General features: G+C 38.7%; 1 protein-coding gene across 4 annotated transcripts in view; it reads left to right on the top strand.

The window, feature by feature from the left end:
• GADL1 (glutamate decarboxylase like 1) overlaps positions 1-20,783 on the top strand; it is a 181,804-nt gene that overhangs the window by 90,824 nt on the left and 70,197 nt on the right. For all 4 annotated transcript variants that reach the window (XM_082415122.1, XM_082415120.1, XM_082415123.1 and 1 more), the window contains 2 exons: positions 6,085-6,136; positions 19,574-19,663. In XM_082415122.1, the coding sequence (XP_082271248.1) occupies positions 6,085-6,136; positions 19,574-19,663 (142 nt within the window). The remainder of the gene's footprint in view (positions 1-6,084; positions 6,137-19,573; positions 19,664-20,783) is intronic.

Raw genomic sequence — 20,783 nt, 5'->3', positions numbered from 1 at the left:
AGCCTATGTGCAGTTGTGCACTGGTAAACTGTTTCTCAGGAGGGGAAAAAGGCCCCAATTTGTAATGTCTGCCAATTTCCATGGTGTAAATATTCCCACTGTGGAAAATTGCAAGCTACCAACAGTCGCGGCTGTTAAATTTCTGATTATTTAACAATTGGCTCTCACTAGCTAGTACAAACTAACTCTATACTACCATTGATTATATGAGCCAGCATAATCGGTTCAAACCACTGGCTGGTGGGAGTTAAAATACCATTTCTCATCAAGCCTACTGACATGCAGCCACTTGTTTTAGAGTTTACCTAATAAAAATGATTCTCATCCACTGTCAAAAGACTCTATTTGGCTTAATTTCTAGGTCAGACCAACACTGTTTTGTTTCCAAGAAGTATGATTTTCTCCAGTAGATAACAACTCTAGCGAAGTAAAGCTGCAGATGACAATTGTGTTACTATTTGTGGTACACATCTGTCATCAGCAGCCTTAGGTAGATAAGATGTCCATTCCCACAGTCCCTACCTAGGTCAGGTCTCTTAAACACAGAGAAGGCTGTGCAAGTCTTTTCCCCTGGCGTATTGCAGTAAGGATTGCACTGATTCCATAGAAACAACATCTCCATGTTCCTGAATCTGAATGGAACTTAGTTTTAAAATTTGTGTATTGACTTTAAGATTTAAGCACCAGATTTTGATGGACCAATGGACGGCCATCACCCTGATCAGATGTTCCCTCTTCCCTTAGAAAAGCAAGAGCAGACCTTTTCAAGAGGACAATGATTCCTATTTTATGAGTTGTCAGAAATCCAGCAAGAAGGAACTAATTAGTTCCTAGAAGATCTCTAAGGCTTTCCCTAATTTCCATTTCACCCTTGTCTCATCCAATGGATGAGAGAACATTTCTCTCAAGAAATATTAATGACAAAAAACTTGCTTTCTCCTTTGATTGTTGGAAAACCAGTGACTTTGGGAACCTAAAGCAGCATGTGATTATTAAGCATATTTGAAACCCGGAAGGCTGAGGTTTAAAACCACCATTTCTGGCACAAGGTGATTGTGATCTCTGATATCTAGTTAGAAAAGTTGAAAATGTGTTACAATACCCAGGGCTACTGGTTGCTGAGGGCACCTTGTAGGCCTTTGTTACAACACTCAAGTTAAATGGATATTCACTAAGGGGTAAGTTTTAAAGCAAATCTAGAAGATTCATGTGCGTAAGTCTTTTCAAGAACAACAAACAGGTCAGGAACTCCCATTCTGCTATGTTGCTAGGTCTCCAGTGTATCATTTATCTATTCCTTTGACACACAATCTCTGTAATCTCTCAGATGGAATTCATTTCACTGACTTGCATGAATACTGAGGGATTTATTGGTACTAGTATGGAAAAGGTAAGCAGAAACACAAGGCAATTTTGTGCTAGTGTATTTCTCTAGGTGAGGAGAGGGAGAGAGTCTAGAAGACTATAGAAGGTCCAACGTTTTCATTTTTTTCTTTATATTTGTAATTTTAAAAACATCACAATGCTGTAAAATGTAGCATGTAGATATCTGTGATGAATCACACATGCATGCCATGCAATATGTTCTCATAAATGCAGAGCATACAGAAAGCATATGGAAAAAAATCCCAGGAGTTCTGGGAGGTTCCACTGCATCAGAAGAAATTTCACATGAGATGAGACTGGGAGAGGCACTTGGTCCAGAGCGCTCCAGGGAGACTCCAAGTGGCTAGTGAATTGAGAAAGGGACTGGAAAGGCTATTTCTGGAAAGGAATGTATGTCCTGCAAAAGGGCAAGTGAAATGCACAACTGTTAAATGGACTCATGGAACTAAGGAGGGAAATGTGTGTTTCAGAGCAAGATTTCATTAATGTACATTTCAAAACTAAGCCAGGATCTTAATAAAATGAGTTTTTTACCCAGTAGGATTGGTGAAAACTTACTAATGTGTATTTTTTTCTCTCTTCTCTCTTTTTGCTAAGCTTAGTGGGAAGGACTGTGAATTTTTTGACGCTATTGTTGCTTTTTGAACCCATTTACCTGGATGCCTTTTGGTAGAAGTGTTTTATGGTTCCTGAGTTTTATCAAAAAACTCAATGTATATCTTTTTTTCTCTGGCTTGTATCAGATAAGAATAGAGGTTTTTTTTTTAGTGTATTTTATCTTTAGGCTGTTTCCATATACTGAAAAGTTGCGAGGAATAACTCATCCTATGAATGTAGGCAAAGTGACTTAAACCTTATTTGGATCCCCTCCCCAAAAACTCATTTCATTTAAGCATTTATTTAAGAAGAGGGTAGGTACCCTATAGAAGAGGCACTTTATGCTAGCATTTCTGAACCTACGCTCCGTGGGATAATAGACTTCCAGAAGATCTTAATAGATGCTCTTCCAAAAAATGTTTCCACAGTCAAATATGTTTGGACAATGCTAACCAATACATTGGTCCCCTCTTGGAGGTTCAAAGTGTTCATTAGCACATTAAAGGCTCTGAGGGTCTTGTAATATAGAAACATTTTAAACTTTAGCCAGTAGACAGACATTGTTGACTGTTCATCCAAAAACCATTCTTCCTTTTTCCTTGCCAACAGAACCTCAAATTTATATAGATAGCAATATTCCAGCTGGGAACATTGGCCTAAGCCTATCCGCTTTGCCAATCATTAGCTTAGGGATAGATATATGACTTAGGTTCAGTCAATAAGATACAGGAAGAATTCTATGAAGGCTTCTGAGGAAAATGTTCTTACCTAAATAGAAATTAAGAGAAAATGCAGTTTGCTCCAGCTTCCTCTCTTTCTTCCTGTGACACTGTCACATATGGATGTGATGTGTGGAGCTGTGGCTGCCATCTTGTGAACACAAGTGAATTCACTAACACTCTGAACATGGCAGGCTGAAATAATAGAAAATGCCTGGTTCTTGGTGACATTACTGAACTTTCCAACCAGCTCAATAAATGTTCTCATGAATTAAGCCAAGTACACTTCTAATTTTAAGCAAAGCAATCTAATGGATATGCCTAGCATTGCTCAAATTTATTTGAATGGAACCCTTTCATGTGGGAAACCTATTAACACAGTATACCAAGGAACATAGTTTGGGAAGTCTGGTGTAAACCTTTTATTATTGTTATAACTCTTTATCCAAATCACCTCCACCCTCAGTTCAGTTGGAGTGTTTGTTACACTGGGCTTTACAGGTTCTGAGAGTGACTGCATGGGGGCATTGATCAGACACAAAGCCCAGATCCACGTGGTTAGCAAAGAGCAGAGTTTTAACTGAAATGATTCAGCTCTGCCTTAGGATGCCTTTCTCCCAGGAGCAGTGTTAGCCGGTTTGACAGATATTTTAAACTGAGACTATAGGCAGTGTGTCTAAGTTTCATTTTAACAGTCTTAATCTGTTGGGGAAGGATTTTACAAATTTAGTTCCACATCTGCATTATGTGCATGAGGAAACTGAGGAGGGCTCAGGGAGTCTGAGGAGTTTGCCTAGAATCACTAAGTTGATCAACTGCAGAACTAGAATCTTCTAGAGTCATTCCCTGGATTTCATAGCCTGGGGGTATCCAGGATTAGTGCAGGCCCCCTCAGAATGGAATCATGGCACTGAGTTAGCAGATTGCCATTATATTTGTGCCTGAAAAGGTAAGAAAAAATAGGGTTCATGAAGCTTTCCTTGTATAGATATTGTATATGTCTATTTATTTTGCTTTGTGATTTGTATTTTTTTCTTTTATTAATTTCCTTTTCAAAAATTATGAGTAACCACACCTATGAAGCTTTGCAGAGATATAAAGAGAGTAAATAGTCCCTACCTCCCCATTGCATCCTGTTTCTCTCTTCCTCACGTAGACATCAAAGATGTCTTTAGGATGTGGTCTTCCATACTTCATTCCGAGCTCATATATACATGAGGAGAGGGATCACTTATGCTTTTTCTTTTTTTTACATTTTCTTAAAAAGCAGAATCATATTATCTACATTCCTCAGTCCCTTGCTTTCATCTCTTACTAATACATCTTGAGCATCCCTGTGGCTTAATTGAAGTGGATATAATCCATTCTCTTTAATAGCTGCATCGTAGTATATGTGTTGCTATAATACATTTTATTTTACCCTTTGCCAATTTCTGGATATTAATCTTGTTTCTAATTATTCCGTATGGAATACACACACATACGCATGCACATGTAGGTTTAGATGCAGCAACATTTGTGTATGCATCTATCTCTCTCTCTCTCTCTCTCTCTCTCTCTCTCTCTATCTCTCTATCTATCTGTCTTAGTGTTGATGAGGTTTTCCTGGTAGACCAGCATCTCATAAGTGGTTTGCTAGATCAGAAGCCGCGAGTATTAGTAATTTTGAAAGGTTTATAGCAGCTTTCTATCACATTCACTAGCACTGGATGTTGTCCCTCTTTAAATTTGTTTCCAGTGTCCTGTGGGCAACAGGTTTAGTATTGTTATTTTAATTTGCACTTCTTTGATTACCAGTGATCTTGAGCATCTTTTCTAATGTTTATTGACCATTGGAATTGCTTTTATCGAAAGTTAGGCAGTATGCTAACGGTGTAAAAACTTTACAGCTACATGACATCTCCTGAAAAAACGTTCAGGGAAAGGAGTATGTAGAAAGAACATCAAATAGTTTGTGAATCTGTGTGTGTGTGTGCGCGCGCGTGCATGCATGTGTGTGGTGTCACAACATTATTGCTCAAAATAAAAGATTCATATTATCCAGTTAATACCGATAGGATTTTTAAAGATATTTTATAATTTAAAGATGATATAATCTGTATGCTAAGCACCAATACTTAACCTTATGCAAAAAGCTAAAAAAATTGTTTGGGAAAAAAGAACTTCATCCCATTAACTGGTGTATTCCATATCCACATTCTAGAATGTCCTTTAGTAAATAAACATAGTAATAATAATCCCCCATTTCCACAGTTTATATTCTATACAATTTTTTACATATGATTTAATTTATTTTTTTTACAACGTCCTTTTGAGATTGGAAAATCAGAATGTGTTATTCCAGTTTTACAGGTAAGGGAATTGAGGTCCAAAGAGGAGCATTTCTTTGTTGCCCTTAAATATTAATTGAATATATGTAATTTAGTTACACAATCAATTCCATATGATGGTACCATAATTCCATATGACCGGACAGGATTTTCAAAGCCAGTGCTTGCTTGCTTGCCTGCTTTCTTCCTTCCGTCCTTTCTTTTTGGCTGTAACATATAAAATTACAAAATACCCTGGAAAGTACATTTTTGTCAGCACCTCCGATCATTTCCTTACATTTGACCGCCAAATTTGAAATACTAGGTCAAGTGTTATGAACTTTTCAAAGCTCATGAACAAATCACTAGTTTTCAAGGCCAATTGTTCAGAAGGTTTATCTTTTTATTTAGACAATAACCAAGCCCAGTGGGGCAGAGTCAGTGTTAATTTACTCTACATTCTCAATGTCATTTTAGTCTTTTCTCCATCACATTCCATATCTCATGTAGCTGTGCCCTTTGCTTATGGCATGATAATTCTTGTTTCCCTGACATTCAAGATAACTTCATAGACATTCTATCAATGGCTACAACCTACTTACTTTTAGCATGATACCAGTGATCAGTCTTTCTTCCCTCTGGCCTGGCCTTGGGAAGGATGATGTTGCACTTCCTTGATCTTAAAAGAACACACAGGCAAGACTACACACCAAAAACTTTTACCCCCAAGCCAGCTAGATAATTTAAGTACCTAAGCTAAATCCCCATCTAGAATATGAATGAGCTATATATCCGATCTACTTTGTGTGGCTTTCACACTTGGGTTGAAGTCTGATGCTAACATGTAAGATAGACATCATCTCATCAAAGAGATGTACCTTTTTACTCAGGCCCCAGTGGATTGCAGTAGGCTCAGGTGTATCTGTCTAAATACAAACCTGTGCCTGTACATGTACCCTTACTTATTTCTAAGCCTTGTCTCTGCATCAGAAATTATAGATTTATTGTATGTCAGCCATGTTCATGGAATTTTTAGATTGCAGATTATAAATATTATTGTGACTTTTTTTTAGGTACCTAGTAGAAGAAATCAAGAAAAGAGAAGGATTCAAATTACTGATAGAAGTAAGTGATTACAGAATTGTGCTTGTGATTTTGTCAGTCAACAGTGGTGAAGGTGGTAATTTTCTAATCTATTATATTTCATTGGTTTTTGTGTTGCAGACTTAGAAACAAGTCATTAGCTTAATTCATAGAGTCCATTATGTTAATTTACTCTGTTAGTGAGTATTTTTCCTTTGTTGGATTCAGAGAACACACTTGCCTTTAAGTATTGAAAATTACAGTGCTCAATAATAATTACCAGGGATAATACTGAATAAATTATGACCTCTCTCTTGATATATAAATTGCATAATGATTGTACTGCAAATATTCAACTGTGCTATAGTGGTGCTTCTGTGAAAAATCAATTAAGTGAATGTACAATAATGCATATAGTTTTCTCTTTTTATAAAATAATGAGAGCATATTAGCTTTGGAGCAATGGGAAAATAAGTCATTTTGTTGTTGGATTGTTTGCTATATATAAGAAATATGGTGGTTACAGAGATAGAGAATATTGGGGTTTTCTTCTAAAATATATGGTTAGAAAATATGAAGAATATTATTTAATTCTGATTTTTAAGAAATATAAAGTGTGAGGTTTGCTTAGCTCTTCTTATAGCATATACTTTATAGCAATTTTTAACATAATAAAAATCACTTAGAGACTGCAGCCTAGGAATCTATCCTGTATATAAGCAATCTGGCTAAATTTTGGTATTCATTTATTTGGCAAGATTTACTGAGCAATTGCTACGTGCTGGAGATATAAGACAGGGAAGTTCCCCACTCTCATGGTGCTTACATTCAAAGGGAAAGTGACAGGCAATAAACAAGCAAATTATTACATGGGAAACATCAAGTTGGGGGAAGTCTTAAGAAAACAATAAAACAGATTTATGAAAGATAATAAGTAATTACAAATAACTCATTAGACAGTTCCAGATGTGGGAAGTACTATAATGGAAATAAATAGGGTAAAATGCTGAAATTGGGGTGTGAGTGGTGGTGGCCTGTTTGGTTGGGGTGCAGGTAGGGCCCTCTGGGGTTGCCTCTGCGCTGAGACCTGCTGAATGATGGTAAGAAGCATGCCGCGCAGATGCTTGAGGGAAAGGCATTCTAGATAGAATCAACAAACAACTGCCAAGGCTTGAAGCTGAAAAGAGTTCTGTGTGTTTGAGGAGCCAAAAGAAGGTGCATTAAGCAAGGGGGAGATATAGTAGGTGATAGTGTGGAGAGGTTTGCAGAGACCAGATCTGCTGGAGCCAGGCAGGTCATGGTAAAGACCTTTGGCTTTTATTCCAAGTGTAATCTTTGGAGAAGTTTTCAGCAGAGAGGAGTCTGACTTCCATTTTGAAAGGTGGTGCTGGATGTCATGAGAAGAGAGGGAGGGGGCGGTGGTGAGGGGAGGACAAGAAAAGAATAAGCGAGACAAGGTGGGAGACTGTTGCAGTAACTTGGGTGAGATGTGATGATGGTCCTCAGATGACTTCGGGAAACACTGCTCCAGAGACTCCTGGCCGTGGATTCTCCCACTGTCTGCAAAGGGGGCATCCGATCAGAAGGTTCTAAGAATCCAGACTCCCTGAAAACTAGGGATTTAAAGGAACTTGCAAAAAGCGCAGAAGAATCCATATTTAAACGACTTTCTGGTAACACCACGAAAAAGCAAGAAGACCAGTTTAGAATGTGGAACATTCCACAGGACAGCTGACCTGGTTTCTTCAACAGGTCAGCGGCATGAGGAAAAATAAAGGAGAGTGTGATGATGATCACTTCCGGGGTCAAAGAAACCTAAGAGGCAGAACAACCAAAGGCAACATATTGGAACCCTAGTTGGAACCCTGTTGGAACCCTAGTTTGAGGGAGCCAATTGTAAAAAGTAACTTTTGAAACAGTTGGGGAATTTCTAATATGAACTAGCAGGCGTTATCACTGATTTTGTTAGACATGACAATGGCATTATAACTACAGAAGAAAATGTCTGTATTTTCTAGAGATGCATACTTACCATGTAAGGATGAAATAAGAGCTATCCAACTGGATTGAATATGAGTTTGAATCACCTTTTTTATTTTCTTGAGGTTGAATTACCTCTTTATTTTCTCAAGTTTGAATTGCCTTTTTTATTTCTCTGGCTGTGGGAGCTATAGGTCTTAAGAAGAGTGCTGTACACCTCAGAACTGCACAGTCTTTGATAGAGCTGAGAGAAAAAGTGACGAGAAAAATGATGAACTGATTTAAAAGTTATTTATATACCTTCCTAAAGGCTTAAAAATTGAGGGAGGAACCTCTTGCCATCATCTTTAGGGAAATGCCAACATTCACATCCTTGTAATGAAAGTTAAGGTGGATTTTAAGCATTAGGCAGCCTTCTGCCCTGGATATTTTATCTGTGGGAGCCAGATGGCCCCAAAGCAGGGAAGGTGGCTCCTTCAATGGTCCTCCAGAATTCCTACTTATAAGGGATTTTGTATGTGATCTGCATTTGCCTCTTTTCTCTGTATCCATTTAGAGAAATAAAGTAAAGTTAGACCTTGAATTTCACATATAAGTGTCAAATTGATTAGCCTCTTTTTGTTAACAAATGCCTTCCTTGGACTGATTAAATATAACCCTAATGCATACTTAAGAGAAGAGATACACAGGTTTGATGAGAGCCCAGGTCTGTAAAACTGCAAGGTTTTCAATTTAGGAAAAAACAGAGTCTATAATGATATATACGTGTATTTCGCTGTGAAGCAGATGGCAGTGAGAGTGTCAAGTGGAACATTACAAACAGTAAATGAACACAACCACACAGAGTATCTAGTACTTGAATATCTTTCCCTGAAAAGAACAAAAGTAATGCATATCTTCTTGAAGATGATTGAAACTTATCATTTCAAAGGAATTCTGCATTATTCATAGGCCCCTGAAAATCCTATCTTTTTTTTTTCCATGTTGGATCTAAGACCTAATAGATGTTTTCTTAGAGGTATATACTATCATTCACATGTTTTATTTTGATCTCTTGGGAGAGTCCTAATTATTCAACTTTTTGTTTTTCTCTTCCTGAGTTCTGCCTTAGAAAGGGTTATTTAGGTTTCATAGACTTTCTGAGTTACAAAGGATCTTCAAGGACATCTAGTCAACTTCCTGCTCAGTGCAGGAAACCTCTCTTGATAGTTCTTGTAACAGGAAGTCAACTTCTGCCAGGACACTTCCTGTGTAAGAGAATTCACAGTTTATTCCTCTTCCAGGGAGCTCTAAATATTCATGTTCTAATACTTACTGAATCCTACTATTAGGATTCAATATGTATCAAGCACGTTGCAACTTATAGTTTTTTAAATACAGTTTTTATATAGTTTGACTAGATCATAACCACCTTCTATTTGCTAAATTCAATGCACATCCTTTAATCTTCTTGTTGGACTTCTGCAGCATTTTGCACCATTACCCACTTCTTTCCTGTCTTGGTTCCTTTAACTTTCTCTCCCAGTTTTTCTCCTTTCCATGTGGCTTTTTCTTCTCAGTCTCTGTGTGAAGGTCTCTTCATCTGGGGACTGCTTAAATGTTCTCCATTCTTTTGTCTTGGCCCTTTCCTGTGTCCACATACTGTCCCTGAAATATTTTATCCATGTCTAGAGCTTTGTCATCAATAGTCTCAATAATGTCTCCATCCCTGACTTGTCTCCTCAGCTCCAGTCCTTTGTATATAGGTATGTCCTGGAATTTTCCAGACTCCCACAGTCACCTCAAATTCATCATTTCTAAAGCTGAAGTGTAGCCATTTTCTTTACCAAAATTTTGATAAATTGATTTTCCAGATGAATTTTTGGAACTCTTTTCCATTAGAACTATGATCCATCTTCTTCTTTTTCATTAGAACTATGATTTATCTAAACAAAAGTCTCGATGATGTCTTCACTATTCCCCTTCTCTACTCCTAAAGCCACCACCTTAGTTCAGGCTCCCCTTACCACTCAGGTTGGTGCTGTCTCCCAACTCATCCCCTGCTTCCAGTCTTAGACCCCTTTATCCCATCTCCACACTGCAGCCACCCTGTGGGCTTTCTAATAGAATGAAATCTGTCCCCTAGACTGAAACTCTCCAGTTGCCTCTGGAATCAAGCCCAGACTCCCCAGCATGGCCAGTGAGGAAGCCCTTTGTGAAAGGATGCCCATCTCTGCTTCCAGCATCACCCCTCTTCAGCACACCCTGCCATCTAGTCATTCCAAGTACTTGCCATCACCCTGAATACACCAGCTTCTACCTGTGTACTCTTCGCTTTGCCAGGAATATTTCTTGGATTATGAGAAATTTCTTCTTTTAAAATGCCCATACCATTGCAGCTTGATTGCCTGTACCTAGCTTTATTACTGTTCTCTGAGTCCCTGGAGATAAGCATAAAATGTAAGTCATGTTTCTCATCCCAGTGCCTGGTCCAATATCTAGAACATATACAAATTTTGAGTTATATTCTGTGTTTAAATCATATGAAATTGAACATTTCAGTTGTCCTTCTTTGGACATGCTATAACATTTTTATGTTCCCCTTCTAATAGGTAGGCAGAAATTAACAGTGATGTGTCTCACCCAGTGAAGATTTTAATGGGACTGTTTATCCACTTGAAAAGCACATTTCTTTCTACCAATATAGTTCCAAATAATAGTCACTACCCTAGTAGAGTTCCTTCTGTGTGCCAGATGTGGTGGTAAATAATGGTGGATAATGTGGTGGAAATAATCTCTTTACTCATCAAACCAACTCTGTGGGGTAGACAATATAATCTCCATTTTATAGATTAGGAAGCTGAAGCTTAGAGAGTTTGACACTTGTCCAAGCAAACACCTGGTGAAGCTGGGCTTCAAACTGCATCCATGTGACTCCAAAACCCAGGCTTTTTGTGCTACTAAGTGCTGCCTTCAGAATTTTTCAGTAGTCTAATCAGTTACTTAAAACTTGTGAGCTTGAAGTCAGGTAAAATCCATCATGGCCCCCTTCTCCATTCTATATTTGCATGATTGATCATTTCAGTCTATGTGCTAGATTCTACATTTATACTTATTAAAAAGCATACTGCTAGTTTTTATTATTATTATTATTATTATTATTATTAATCATCATCATCATTGTGATCTAATGATATTTCAGCAACAGAGATGAATTTCTTTTGACAAAACTCAGTTTTAGAGAATACAAACTACTATATCTTGGTGACCACTGACTTTTTTTCCCCCAAGGGTCTCATATTATTTGCTCAATAATCCTTGCTGGAATTGACATCAAAGCACTGGGTTTATTTCTTGGAATATATCTCCTTTCTTTCTCTTTGAAAATCAGGATAGAATGAACCCATCTTTTCTTTAGTGACACTTCTCTACTCCTCCATGAATCTTTAAAGATGATGGCAATGCTTTTACTGCTACAGGTTTTTTGTACCCTTCTCTGTCATCTGTCTGGTCTAGACACTTGGATTCCCTTTTATGCCTTCTCAATGTTGTGGTGTTAGACAATATGGACTAAATGTGGTCCTAGGACACCCAAGAGGTCAGACTTTTATATATGTAGGGAATTAAGTGGCATGTGAATGGTTCTACTCTGAAAATACACTTTACTGCTTTGAAGAAAGTCTATATAAAATAAAAGCTACAGAGACAAAGAGACAGGAAAACTCAAATATGTTCCCTGTGGATATTCAAGGGATGTTTTTTCCAAGTTTTAATAATTTGGGGAATGCCTATAGTAAAGGTATTTCACCAAATGGAGCATCAAATTTCCTCCAATTAAATGAAATGTCAAAAAGGCTTCACCAGTTTTCAAATATCATAGCACTGAAGCCACACCATTCTAAAAGAGACTGGGCAAAGATATCACAGGTTTGTCACTTCCAAAATATCTAAACCGAAACTTATTGAAGGAAGAAAATATAAAAGGTGGTTCAAAAGGACTAGGTCCTAACTTATATAGAGCAGATCTGGTAGCAGATAGAAACTATTACAAAACGATTCATAATGTTGCCATACAAATGAAAAAGAATGGCTTATTTAATGATGTATTAGGGTCCAATAAAAAGACAAAAACTGCACAGTAATCTGAAGTGGGAAAGTGCAATGTAAAGAATTATCGTGCTTGCTTTAGCAGCACATATATTAAAATCAGAATAATACGGAAAAGATTAGGATGGTCCCTGTGCAAGGATGACATGCAGATTTGTGAAGAGTTCCGTATTTTAAAAAAAAGAATTATTAACAGGGGATTGGAGTCATGGGAGATTGCCTCGCAAGAGAGAGAGACCCTAAAAAATACAGAAATAGCAAATACTGTAAAGAAAAATACAGAAATAACAGATACTGTAAAGACATCACTCCTAGAATTGAGATGGAGCACTGAGCAAGAGGCCACCCCCACCCAGGGCTGAGATCCGGACTTGGTTGGAGAGGGTGCAGTGTGGCTCACAAGATGACAGGGAAGTCCCCCAAGGTGTCACACAGGTGGGGTCTCTAGGAGTCCACCTCCTGGAGTGCTGGAGGACGCTGATTTCAGGGCACTGTCATATTTTAGAACTCACTCAAGCCATCCAAGGCAAGGTGCCTCGCTGGCAGCCCTCCCTATGAAATCCCCCGAGGAGAGTGTGCAAGGAAAAACCATTTATGGGCATCCTCCTGTGACCAGGCTGCTGTGAAGCCGCCACAGGACGTGGTGCTGTGGGAAGCTGTCAGGGGCCACTTGCTGCTGGTCACCAAAACTGCTTAAAAGAGCCCCACCTACTGCAGGAGCCCCATGAGATGAGCGCACGTGACCAAGAGGAGACACCTCTTCCTTCTCCGTGTCCCTCCAGCACCCTCTGCTGATGAAGTCTCCGATCGGACCAGATGGCAAGGAGAAATATTTATAGAGTCCACCTCCATTATTGGGGAACATAAAGAAAGGGTGGATTTGGAGCTGAGAGGCAATAAATTGATAACTGACATAAATGGCACCTGGAAAAAAAATCTACGTTGATATAAAGACACAGATTCCTAGAATCTAGTGACAGATAATAACTCTGTTTTTTTCTACTTTCTAATCAACCATAGTGACTTGATTTATTCACATTAGATGATTAAATAATTTGAAGGCCAGGACATTCTATCCTAGAGAAACCAAATTAATCATAAATTAGAAAACCAAATATAACTTGCGTAGATCTGTAAAGACTATTATAGTCTCATGATAAATGTTTATGGAAATTGACTTGAATTACAAAGTACTCCATTTTGTTTTTTTGTTTTTTTAATCATTTCTTTATTTTTCCCATGTTCAATATTAGTTATCTATCTTATACACATCAGTGTATACATGTCAATCCCAATCTCCCAATTCATCACACCACCACACACCACCTTCCCCCCTTGGTGTCCATACGTTTGTTCTCTACATCTGTGTCACTATTTCTGCCTTGCAAACCGGTTCATTTGTACCATTTTTCTAGGTTCCACATATATGTGTTAATATACAATATTTGTTTTTCTCCTTCTGACTTACTTCACTCTGTATGACAGTCTCTAGGTCCATCCACGTCTCTACAAATGACCCAATTTCGTTCCTTTTTATGGCTGAATAATATTCCATTGTATGTTTGTACCACATCTTCTTTATCCATTTGTTGGTCAATGAGCATTTAGGCTGCTTCCATGACCTGGCTATTGTAAATAGTGCTGCAATGAACATTGGGGTGCATGTGTCTTTTTGAATTATGGTTTTCTCAGGGTATATGCCCAGTAGTGGGATTGCTGGGTCATATGGTAGTTCTATTTTTAGTTTTTTAAGGAACCTCCATACTGTTCTCCATAGTGGGTGTTTTTTACACTCCCACCAACAGTGCAACAGGATTCCCTTTTCTCCACACCCTCTCTAGCATTTGTTGTTTGTAGATTTTCTGATGATGCCATTCTAACCAGTGTGAGGTGATACCTCATTGTAGTTTTGATTTATATTATCTAATAATTAGTGAGGTTGAGCAGCTTTTCATGTGCCTCTTGGCCATCTGTATGTCTTCTTTGGAGAGATGTCTATTTAGGTCTTCTGCCCATTTTTTGATTGGGTTGTTTGTTTTTTTACTATTGAGCTGCTTGAGCTGTTTATATATTTTGGAGATTAATCCTTTGTCCATTGATTCGTTTGCAAATATTTTCTCCCATTCTGAGGGTTGTCTTTTCATCCTGTTTATGGTTTCCTTTGCTGTGCAAAAGCTTTGAAGTTTCATTAGGTCCCATTTGTTTACTTTTGTTTTTATTTCCATTTCTCTAGGAGGTGGGTCAAAAAGGATCTTGCTGTGATTTATGTCAAAGAGTGTTCTTCCTATGTTTTCCTCTAAGAGTTTTATACTGTCCGGTCTTACATTTAGGTCTCGAACCCATTTTGAGTTTATTTTTGTGTATGGTGTTAGAGAGTGTTCTAATTTCATTCTTTTACATGTAGCTGTCCAATTTTCCCAGCACCACTTATTGAAGAGGCTGTCTTTTCTCCATTGTATATCCTTGCCTCCTTTGTCATAGATTAGTTGACCATAGGTGCATGGGATTATCTCTGGGCTTTCTATCTTGTTCCATTGATCTGTGTTTCTGTTTTTGTGCCAGTACCATATTGTCTTGATTACTGTAGCTTTGTAGTATAGTCTGAAGTCAGGGAGTCTGTTTCCTCCCACTCCATTTTTTTCCCTCAAGACTGCTTTGGCTGTTTGGGGTCTTTTGTGTGTCCATACAAGTTTTAAGATTTTTTGTTCTAGTTCTGTAAATTGCCATTGGTAATTTCATAGGGATCGCATTGAATCTGTAGATTGCTTTGGGTAGTATAGTCATTTTCACAATATTGATTCTTCCGATCCAAGAACATGGTATATCTCTCCATCTGTTGGTATCATGTTTAATTTCTTTCATCAGTGTCTTATAGTTTTCTGCATACAGTTGTTTTGTCTCCCTAGCTAGGTTTATTCCTAGGTATTTTATTCTTTTTCTTGCAATGGTAAATGGGAGTGTTTCCATAATTTCTCTTTCAGATTTTTCATCATTAGTGTGTAGGAATGCAAGAGATTTCTGTGCATTAATTTTGTATCCTGCTACTTTAACAAATTCATTGATTAGCTCTAGTAGTTTTCTGGTGGCATTTTTAGGATTCTCTCTGTATAGTATCATGTCATCTACAAACAGTGATAGTTTTACTTCTTCTTTTCCAATTTGGATTCCTTTTATTTCTTTTTCTTCTCTGATTGCCGTGGCTAGGACTTCCAAAACTATGTTGAATAATAGTGGTGAGAGTGGACATCCTTGTCTTGTTCCTGATCTTAGAGGAGATGCTTTCAGTTTTTCACCATTGAGAATGATGTTTGCTATGGGTTTGTCATATATGGCCTTTATTAGGTTGAGGTAGGTTCCCTCTATGCCCACTTTCTGGAAAGTTTTTGTCATAAATGGGTGTTGAATTTTGTCAAAAGCTTTTTCTGCATCTATTGAGATGATCATATGGTTTTTATTCTTCAATTTGTTAATATGGTGTATCAGATTGATTGATTTGCATATATTGAAGAATCCTTGCATCCCTGGGATAAATCCCAGTTAATCATGGTGTATGATACTTTTAATGTGTTGTTGGATTCTGTTTGCTAGTATTTTGTTGAGGATTTTTGCGTCTATATTCATCAGTGATATTGGTCTGTAATTTTTTTTTGTAGTATCTTTGTCTGGTTTTGGTATGAGGGTGATGGTGGCCGCACAGAATGAGTTTGGGAGTGTTCCTTCCTCTGCAATTTTTTGGAAGAGTTTGAGAAGGATGGGTGTTAGCTCTTCTCTAAATGTTTGATAGAATTCACCTGTGAAGCCATCTGGTCCTGGACTGTTGTTTGTTGGAAGATTTTTAATCACAGTTTCAATTTCATTACTTGTGATTGGTCTGTTCATATTTTCTGTTTCTTCCTGGTTCAGTCTTGGAAGGTTATACCTTTCTATGAATTTGTCCATTTCTTCCAGGTTGTCCATTTTATTGGCATAGAGTTGCTTGTAGTAGTCTCCTAGGATGCTTTGTGTTTCTGCGGTGTCTGTTGTAACTTCTCCTTTTTCATTTCTAATTTTATTGAATTGAGTCCTCTCCCTCTTTTTCTTGATGAGCCTGGCTAATGGTTTATCAATTTTGTTTATCTTCTCAAAGAAGCAGCTTTTAGTTTTATTGATCTTCGCTATTGTTTTCTTTGTTTCTGTTTCATTTATTTCTGCTCTGATCTTGATGATTTCTTTCCTTCTGCTAATTTTGGGTTTTGTTTATTCTTTCTCTAGTTCCTTTAGGTGTAAGGTTAGATTGTTTATTTGAGATTTTTCTTGTTTCTTGAGGTAGGCTTGTATAGCTATAAACTTCCCTCTTAGAACTGCATTTGCTGCATCCCATAGATTGTGGATCATCATGTTTTCATTGTCATTTGTCTCTAAGTATTTTTTGATTTCCTCTTTGATTTCTTCAGTGATCTCTTGGTTATTTAGTAACGTATTGTTTAGCCTCCATGCGTTTGTGTTTTTTATGTTTTTTTTCCCAGTAATTCATATCTAATCTCATAGCATTGTGGTCAGGAAAGATGCTTGATATGATTTCAATTTTGTTAATTTTACTGAGGCTTGATTTGTGACCCAAGATGTGATCTATCCTGGAGAATGCTCCATGTGCACTAGAGAAGAAAGTGTAATCTGCTGTTTTTGGTTGGAATGTCCTATAAATATCAATTAAATCTATCAGGTCTATTGTGTCATTTAAAATGGGAGTTCCCTTGTATGTTATTTGTCATTTTTCCCTTGCTGCTTTCAATAATTTTTCTTTGTCTTTAATTTTTGCCAATTTGATAACTATGTGTCTCGGCGTGTTTTTCCTTAGGTTTATCCTATATGGGACTCACTGCACTTCCTGCACTTGGTTGGCTCTTTCCTTTCCCATGTTAGGGAAGTTTTCAACTATAATCTCTTCAAATATTTTCTTGGTCCTTTCTCTCTCTCTTCTCCTTCTGGGACACCTATACTGCGAATGTTGTTGCATTTAATGTTGTCCCAGAGGTCTCTTAGGCTGTCTTCATTTCTTTTCATTCTCTTTTCTTTATTCTGTTCTGCAGCAGTGAATTCCACCATTCTGTCTTCCAGGTCACTTACCCGTTCTTGTGCCTCAGCTATTCTGCTATTGATTCCTTCTAGTGTATTTTTCATTTCAGTTATTGTATTGTTCATCTCTGTTTGTTTGTTCTTTAATTCTGCTAGATCTTTGTTAAACAGTTTTTTCATCTTCTCGATCTTTGCCTCCATTCTTTTTCCAAGGTCCTGGATCATCTTCACTATCATTAATCTGAATTCTTTTCTGGAAGGTTGCCTATCTCCACTTCATTTAGTTGTTTTTCTGGGGTTTTTTCTTGTTCCTTCATCTGGTACATAGCCCTCTGCCTTTTCATCTTGTCTATCTTTCTGTGAATGTGGTTTTTGTTCCACAGGCTGCAGGATTGTAGTTCTTCTTGCTTCTGCTGTCTGCCCTCTGGTGGACGAGGCAATCTAAGAGGCTTGTGTATGTTTCCTGATGGGAGGGACTGGTGGTGGTTAGAGCTGACTGTTGGTCTTGTTGGCAGAGCTCAGTAAAACTTTAATCTGCTTGATTGCTGATGCTTGGGGCTGGGTTCCCTCCCTGTTGGTTGTTTGGCCTGAGGCAACCCAACACTGGAGCCTACCTAGGCTCTTTGGTGGGGCTAATGACAGACTCTGGGAGGGCTCACGCCAAGGAGTACTTCCCAGAACTTATGCTGTCAGTGTCTTTGTCCCCACAGTGAGCCACAGCCCCCCCTCCCCGCCTCTGCAGGAGACCCTCCAACACTAGCAGGTAGGTCTGGTTCAGTCTCCCCCGGGGTCACTGCTCCTTCCCCTGGGTCCCGATGCACACACTACTTTGTGTGTGCTCTCCAAGAGTGGAGTCTCTGTTTCCCCCAGTCCTGTCGAAGTCGTGCAGTCAAATCCCACTAGGCTTCAAAGTCTGATTCTATAGGAATTCCTCCTCCCGTTGCCGGACCCCCAGTTTGGGAAGCCTGACATGGGGCTCAGAACCTTCACTCCAGTGGGTGGACTTCTGTGGTATAAGTGTTCTCCAGTCTGTGAGTCACCCACCCAGCAGTTATGGGATTTGATTTTACTGTGATTATGTCCCTCCTACCGTCTCATTGTGGCTTCTCCTTTGTCTTTGGATGTGGGGTATCTTTTTTGGTGAGGTCCAGTGTCTTCCTGTCAATAATTGTCCAGCAGCTAGTTGTGATTCTGGTGTTCTCACAAGAGGGAGTGAGACCACATCCTTCTAGTCCGCCATCTTGGTTCCTCTTCTGTTTGTTTGTTCTTTCTGTAGCTCCTTTTTTGTTTTTTGGTCAAATTCAATAAGCTTGTCACAAACTTCAAAGGTGAAGGGATGATCAGATCAAGAGCTTACCTTGTTGAGCTGGAATGTTTCTGGGCTATCAGTTGTAATTTAAAATCCATTAAAATCAAAACTCTTTATAGTACCAGTTTTGATTTTAAGATGTGGGGTGATAGCTGTTTCTTCTCTCTGAAATACTTTGAAACTTTATACTGACAATGGAGCATAACTTGGTTATTGAGAACTATTATAACACCGGTTATTACCTACATACTGTGTTTGTGGTGGGAAAATAGAAGGCATTTCAAAAACTGTCAGCATGAAAAATCAGATGAGGAAGGTGCTGAGTGGGTGGGCATGACCCAGCATGACCCAGTTCTTCAGCCATTTCTATGACGGACTTATTCAGCTCTGGGTGTTCTGAGCCCAGGTGCTGAGAGTCTTCATTTTGAGCAATCCGTCTAGCAGACTCACACCCTTCCTGATACTGATACTTGAGAGCCAGTAGTCGAACTGATGGCCTTTTTTTTTCCTTCTGATGCTGTATTGGCCAGGGTCACAGCAGGGCTGGTTAACTGGAGCCTAAGTGTATCATATGTTACCGACTCACAGGTAATTGGGGATTTTGCATTTGTCAAGTGTAGCAGGTAATAGAAGACAACTTTGGCCACCTTAAGTAGAGAAGAAATTATTTGAAGGATATGGTGGTATGAGATATAACTTAAAGGATTAGGGTTGAAGAGGGATGAACCAGGGTATCTCTAGGTATATGTGTATCAGGTGCTAACTAATGGTTAGTTAGAGCTGGGTTGAGTTAGCTTCAAACTTCATTATGTTTATTTTTGATCTTGTGCACATCCCTTACCCAGAGGGGAGAGCACTCTCTCGGTGCACCCAACTGAGAAGAAAATTACTCAATAAGCTGTTATCAAAAGTAAGGTTGAATGGATGTCTAATCTATCAGATTCTGATGTTATCAATGTAAGACACACATGATGACTGAAAGAAACTAGCTAAGAGTTGAATTGCATTCTAAGATTAATTAAAAACTTTCAAACTTTCTTCATCTTCAGCCTGAATATGCCAATGTTTGCTTTTGGTACATTCCACCGAGCCTCAGAGAGATGGAGGAAGGACCTGAATTCTGGGCAAAACTTCATTTGGTGAGTGATAAGGATATTGCATTTTTTCCTTTGGATGGAATAGATTCAATGCCCATTGTCTATTGATCCTATAAATAATTTGGTACTTGCAAGAACTTCTTGAGGATCTAGAGAGGTTGTTCTTAGTATATTAAAAGTTAATGACATGCCAAACAGTTGTGAGCATTTGTTAAAACAAATCAACATACTTGACACACACAAATTCAAAATAATTGTGTTGTTTGCAAGAGAGTGGTAGAATTTGTCAGAAGTTCTAATTCACAGTGCATTTCAGAGCACGTGATCTGGTAATGGTTAATGTCGTATGATGAATGGCTTCTTCCTTCAGCTCTGCTGGTGCATGTCTGTGACTGCTTGCATCACTTCACTAGCAGATAATGTTAAAGTCTAAATCTGGTACCCTTTGTGAGTGTGAGACTTTCTGTTCTTTCCACCAAGGGGCTTATGTGATAAAAAAGAAAGGAAATGTCAGCAATGAATTTCAACTGATCATTGAACTAAATGTGACTTGCAAACCCCTCCTTACCCTCAGTGTGGAAATCAATGATAGTTTTAACAGCTTTGATAGGTGCTAGCCCTTCTCCTTGCTCTCTAGAAGAAAAGGAAAAACTTCCCAGTCATGCAAGGGACAGACATTCAGCGCTCACTCTGCCGGGCACTAGAGATATAAACATCAAAGAGACTTGGTCCCTGCCCTGGGAAGCTCGTATTCTAGGAGACAGATGAGTAAAGAGATCATCACAAGGTAACTAGTAGGTGCATAGATGAAGAGAAACCCTGTAAAGGCAGAGAGAAAGGATATCTACCCCGAAGTGTGACACTAGATTGGAGTCTTGGACAATAAGTAGGTTTGAGTCAGTGACAACTGTGAAGAAGTGGGTTCCAGGAAGAATCACAACATCATGGCCCAGAGGCTAAGAGGGGAGGGTGTGATCGAAGACCACAGTGGGGCAGGGGGCAGTGCTAGGAGTAGGACAAGAGCAGCAGGAAGGGGAGCACATGCAGGCCTCATCTTCCATGACAAGGTGCTTGGAATTTGTGCCTAGTTAGGGAGAGGTGGGAAGACCATGGCCTTTAAGTCATAGCCACCTGGATCCTCACCTGCAGCATCTTCTTTAGC

This window comes from Balaenoptera physalus, assembly GCF_965194825.1.
Source record: "Balaenoptera physalus genome assembly, chromosome: 11".
NCBI classification, from domain to species: Eukaryota; Metazoa; Chordata; class Mammalia; order Artiodactyla; family Balaenopteridae; genus Balaenoptera; species Balaenoptera physalus.
This window is presented reverse-complemented; position numbering and strand designations above follow the sequence as displayed.